General features: G+C 42.9%; 1 protein-coding gene across 3 annotated transcripts; it reads right to left on the reverse strand.

Moving 5' to 3' along the window:
* Positions 1 to 253: 253 nt before the first annotated feature.
* LOC119379380 (peroxynitrite isomerase THAP4-like) lies at positions 254 to 5306 on the reverse strand. 3 transcript variants are annotated; one of them, XM_049411958.1, is made up of 5 exons: positions 5004 to 5306; positions 4073 to 4223; positions 3191 to 3294; positions 2889 to 2980; positions 254 to 2073 (listed from the first exon to the last, which is right to left on the reverse strand). In XM_049411958.1, exons 1-5 carry the CDS (start codon positions 5167 to 5169, stop codon positions 1486 to 1488), a joined length of 1101 nt encoding a protein of 366 aa, XP_049267915.1. In that variant the 5' UTR covers positions 5170 to 5306; the 3' UTR covers positions 254 to 1485. The 3 variants fall into 3 exon arrangements, with proteins under 3 accessions (XP_049267915.1, XP_049267916.1, XP_049267914.1); XM_049411959.1 differs by having other exon boundaries at positions 4064 to 4228; positions 5004 to 5304; XM_049411957.1 differs by having other exon boundaries at positions 4064 to 4223; positions 5004 to 5301.
* Between the last annotated feature and the right edge of the window lie 221 nt (positions 5307 to 5527).

The following is a 5527-nucleotide window of genomic DNA, read 5'->3' on the forward strand; positions in this document are numbered from 1 at the left end:
TAAGATCACTAATGCTACTACACTGCAGTGTTATTACAGTGTACCATTACAGCTGTTTTATGAGCCAGTTCCACATTTTTGTATCATTGAAACCTACATAGGTACAAAGAAGTGGATGATGACATTTTACAACCAAACATGAAGAAACTTCAGCAAGGGCAGCACGAAGGGAACATAAGGCTAGTGAAAGCTAAAGCTACTCTAAGAGGAATGGGCGCGGCTATGTCAAAAAATTTTGCACACTCTTCAGACCAAAACAACTTTATTTTTTTCACTTGCGGCCCATCAACTTTTTCACATTACTGGTTGGTAAATTTTTGCGACAATGTGAAGATTATAATAAAAATGCATTCCATTGTCATAAATGGTAAGCTGTGTGAATGAACTCATATGTACACGTACTACCATATGCACAACCATGAACAAGACAGCACAGTGAGATGAAGAAACAAAGGAAGTTGAGTTGCGCATCTGCGTTAGTTACAAATGGTCTTCATGAAGAACTGCACTGAATGAAATCTGATAGAAATATTGCTAAAACAATGCCAACCTAGAGTGAAAAAACAAGATCAGAAAACTTACAAATGCACAATGTCAACGCCAAGCAGGCTCAAACACAAATGCTGCAAACTACGTTCAATTGCAGACTATATAATGCTTCACTGTGGTGACCACGTATTTTGCGCAATAAAGGTGTGCACAAACACTTGGCAATTGGCATAAAGTATACGGTAGCTTACAGCTACACGCACCAGTAATAGGCATACAACAATCCAAAACTACAGCTCAGTTTTCGAAAATTACTCAAACACTAAGGCCCATGTAAAAGAAGTATGACATATGAATAAGGCCAGTATCCACAAATCACCCTTAAAATGAAGTGCCTATTAGCAAAAAAAAAGTTATCCTGTGTAACTGAAATTTGGGGAACCTCGAGGAGTAGTGGAACATTTCTTTACCTATAGCGAGGTCAGGATGCAGCACTAAGAGCTTGTGCTGCCCTTCAGAAATGTCTGGCCCCTTCACTTTTTGCTGAAAATAGCGCTTTGGACGTCCACTAATCTTTCTCTTTAATAATTGGAGCCTGCAAGTTTGCCAGCACTGCACACATGTCAATGATTGATTTGGCAATATTAGGAAGCAGATCAGCAGATAGTCTTTCTGACAATATCCTGAAAAGCTTCATGCGCTGTATGCAGCGCTCAACATCTATTCTAGCACTTGCAATCTTGTAGGTGCTGAAAACCTCCTCACGTGTGAAAGGCTGACTTGGTCGTGCAAAAATTGGCATCTCAAATTGAACTCCTCGATCCACAAGAGCACTCCTGATTTGAGGAAACCCCTTGTCAGCGAGTACAAGATCCCCTGGCTCAAGCATATGCAGTATGCCACAATCAGATGTTGTGAAAGAGTCAGTGGAACGGCCACCATAAGGCCTTGACACATAGCTGATGATGCCACTTGGCGTTATTCCTACAAGAAATTTTACTTGTATGTCCCTTTGTAGTTAGAGTACACCAGCACTTTCTCATGGACTGTGTTTGGCGCAGCACAGGGCACTTCCGTGCAGTCAATAATGACCCTACACTTTACATAGTCGGGCTTGAAACAGTCCGGCATCATAAGCTCTGTGGTCGACCGTGATGGCCAGTAAATTACAGGCCTCATTTTTGCATGGAGAGTGGACAGGATCAGCATGAAATGCCTCAAACATGTGGTTCTGTGCAATCCGAATAGCACAGCCAAGGATGAGAATGTTAAGTTCAGCTTTAGCTTCATCAAAAAAAGAAGCAATTTGTTGGAAATATTTGTGATTTTCTCATTTCCTTGAACATTGAACGCCTGAACTACAATAGTTTGAAGCATTGTAAAAACAGTCAGGTTAACTCCAGCAATGCACTTTAGAATATCTGAAGCTTTTTCACTGGGGCAGGCTGATACACTGGCATAACCACGGAAGCCTGGGCTTGTGGTCATGTGGTCAACATTCATAGGGTCACATGCAGCGTCCTTGACACTGTGGGATGTTCCCCACGATGCATCCTTGCTTTCTTTTTTGCGCGGAAGAACAGCCTAGAACAGACCAACACACAAAGTAGTCTTAAAAGCACTCGCTGTCCAAACATTGTTGCAAGACTGAAAAAAATTTGCTTTGGACAAATTATATCAAAGTGAAAAAAGTGGACTTCAACAAAGCATTTAACACTTAATAAGACAATTAATCAATCTATGGCTTAAAGTCAACACAGTCAAATTTAAGGAAACGGAAGTTCAGCTAAGCCAAGCAAAAAAATTTATCTTTAGATGAAGCGAGGAAATCTCTGCACAGATTGTAGAATCGCTACAAACCTTATTCTGTGGTCGACGGGACATAAGCTAGCGTCTGACCATGACGGTAGTCACTTAATCTTTTATTAATGGTCCGTGTGTCATGAAAAGATGCTTACCAAAAACAATGCACTGAAAGGCTGGTGTCTTAAAGTGGAACTAGTCGCATTCACCACTGCGTACCGTGTGTCCATACTGCTCTGTCGCAGCGATGGAAGCAGACGCACACCATTTAATATGGATATGTCAGCACATGTGATCAAAATGCTTCAGTCTTCTACTGCTGCTGGCCTTCGCTACATTATCACGACCAGCTATGAAGGCTGTATGCAAGATAACACATTCTACAAGACACTGCTTCAATGCATACACAACACAGGCCTTACAGTACACATGTACTACACATATACAAAGTATTATGCCTTAAGGGCAGGCCTTTTCGCAATATAAAAAAGAAGAAAAGCTCATCCTCCTAAAGAGACTAGATAAGGTAGCATTACATCACTGTCAAGGACATGTGAGATGTGTTTTACAAGCCACTTCAGTAGGTCGCATACTACCTGCGTTTCAGCTTCGCCTTTTTTTAAATAGCAGAAGAAGATGCTTGGCATGTCCACTGGCGAAAACCATGTACAAGGGTCTGTCTGTGTTCCTACCTGCACAAATTCAAAGCCACAGTGGGATTATTTCCTTTAATTTTTCTCCTTTTAGCTTCATTTATGTGCTATGCAAAGCAACAGCAGCATAGCCACCACTTGTCCACTTATACTCCCATATCGAAAGTGCTGCTAAAAATGTAGAGCAGAAACATGATCATGCACCATTTGCCCAGATAAGGGAAGAGCAACCTATTCCAAAACACCTACACTTGCATGCTCTTCCATGGCACCACCCCATTCTTGGTCACCAGGAATCGGCGACACACAGCTCGATACGGACTCTTTGTGCTGCTCACGTGACCGCAGCCTGCATGACAGTATTGCATAAGCAACATGAACAAAACACTAGAAAGGTTGTGCTTGTTCAACATAAACAAGTCTATGCATATAAACAACATATTAAATTGGCAGTGTTACCAAGATGGCATTTGTGGACTAGACATAAAGCTGGAAAAATGCTGCTAATCAGAGCAATTTTATATTGACGGCAAGAAGGGTTGTTGAGACTGTTTATAATTGCAACATCAGAATGTCACAAAAACTGCTGCTTTAAAATAAAGGCAACAGAGTGAGAGAAGCTTAACTTAGAGAAATCAAATCACCTTAAATGTCACATGAAGCAACATCATGAAGCGAAAAATTTAAATACATTCTCTCCAGCTAAAGCAAAGCTTATGAGCATGCAAAACAAAATTTGTGCTGTACAGTAACCTCGTTTTCAAGATGAAGGGCTCGGAATTTTGATGCCCGTTTCACTTTTTTTTTATCTGATACTACTCGTTAAACAGTCTCATTATCAGACTCTGCCTTTAGTTATCATTTCCACTAATGATGTACATTAATGCATAGGACGGATAAAAGGTGGACCGTTAGAAAGAGATAGAATAACGTGAGACGGGAAGGAGAAGACAAAATGAGGAGACGAGAAGGAAATTCACAGAGGTACAGTGAACACAGAATGTGCAATATTCAGACAGCTGCACACACATATCCTGTAGCAGAGATGAGTAGACTGATGAGGGATGATTCCTCCACTGCTTTATGTACTTACGTTGGGCACTGCATTTAGCATTTACCTTTCATACCTGTGTGCAGTAGGAACTTTGGTGGACCTGTACACTATTGGAAACAACGTTGGCACGTAGGCAGGGCTTCTCGGATCGTTTGACTTCTCACCATTTACAAAGTGACGGCTGCAGATCTTGTTGTGTTTGGTAGGCTGCCATGGTGTGCCGTCTTCACTAAGTTAAACAATAAACAAAAATTCCCATCATAACACGCACAAATGCAAGCACATCACGTTACCAGCAATTCCACTCTTAAGTTGCAAAATGTATTTAGCGGTGAAACAAACATCGCACTCGGCGCGGTAACTCTGCTAGTAATGACTTCTCAAACAGGACGCGAATTTTTTACGAAAATTTAACAGCAATGCCATACGCAGCAGCTACCAACAGCGTCACACCTTTTCTAACACATTTTACAAGCAACCAAGCATCGAAGATATCTGCGAGCGAAAATACAGATGCTGTTAAACAAGAATCGCTCTGTAATAAATTCTAAAAAAAGAACTGCGTGATCGAAATCCATTACAAATGAGGCGAGGCAAAGACACCGAATTAAAAAACAACAGTTATTCATGAAGAAAATAGCAACTCCCCTACAAGCGCGAAAGCACACATGCAAAAACATGTGCTGGTGCGACGGTTTAATGTGCCGCATAAAAACAACAAAAGCGCTGTTTGGAAGCAGGTTCAGCAACTTTAACGCGCAACTAGATGAATTTGCAAAGTAGTGCGCCCTCAACACGGTAAATATACGTCGAACCTCTGCGAAAAGCCTGCACTTGGCACTACAGTCGAACCGAACCAAAACATGGGCAGGCAGCGATAACCTTCCCGATAACGCTTCCCGGTGTCAACATGATCGAGTGCATCAAACACCGATATCGCAGAATGAAAGCGTGGGAGCAAGAAGCGAAGCATTAACGCGGAGAATAGTAGTGAAGGGGCTCACCTTTCCCGACGAACGGCGGCGATCCACTGTTTCCGTCGTTCCCGTTCGTGAGGCCTCGCGGGGAATGAGTAAAACCGCGTTGCGGGCGAGTTTTTGTAGGCGTTTGAGCACCCCACCACACAGCAATTGTTATTTGACATATCTTGAAGCTTCGGCGACCACACATATGCGTCGAAAACAGCTTATTTCACTCCGAAAACGTGAACGACGCGGAGACACACGCACAACAATGTAGTAACCTACGGCGGACGTCGGCTCACTGTCCCGGGAGTAACGAGCAAGTTCGCCACCACTGGCGCTTCAGTCGGCGTGCACTAGGCGTATAGTCTTACAATGGCGGCCGGGTCACTGTGGGATCAGTGGTAACCACCTCGCCGACGACACTGCTCGATGTGCCCACGATAGAGCGCCCACACTGTTCATACCATTATCAAGAGTAGATGCTGCAAGAGGACTTCGTCATATCGCGCACAATGCCACCATTACGCACTGGAATTCTCCGCTGAACTCCAATCGTCGCCCAC

The sequence above is a fragment of the Rhipicephalus sanguineus genome, chromosome 1 (assembly GCF_013339695.2).
Source record: "Rhipicephalus sanguineus isolate Rsan-2018 chromosome 1, BIME_Rsan_1.4, whole genome shotgun sequence".
NCBI classification, from domain to species: domain Eukaryota; kingdom Metazoa; phylum Arthropoda; class Arachnida; order Ixodida; family Ixodidae; genus Rhipicephalus; species Rhipicephalus sanguineus.

Coding starts and splice junctions, on each gene's coding strand:
- LOC119379380 (XM_049411957.1), bottom strand. CDS start 5,169: ATGTGTGGTCGCCGAAGCTTCAAGATATGTCAAATAACAATTGCTGTG. Junction 3,295..4,063: donor ACTGCACACAGGTATGAAAG/GTAAATGCTAAA, acceptor ACTGTCATGCAG/GCTGCGGTCACGTGAGCAGC. Junction 2,981..3,190: donor GGAAGAGCATGCAAGTGTAG/GTGTTTTGGAAT, acceptor TTGTGCAGGTAG/GAACACAGACAGACCCTTGT.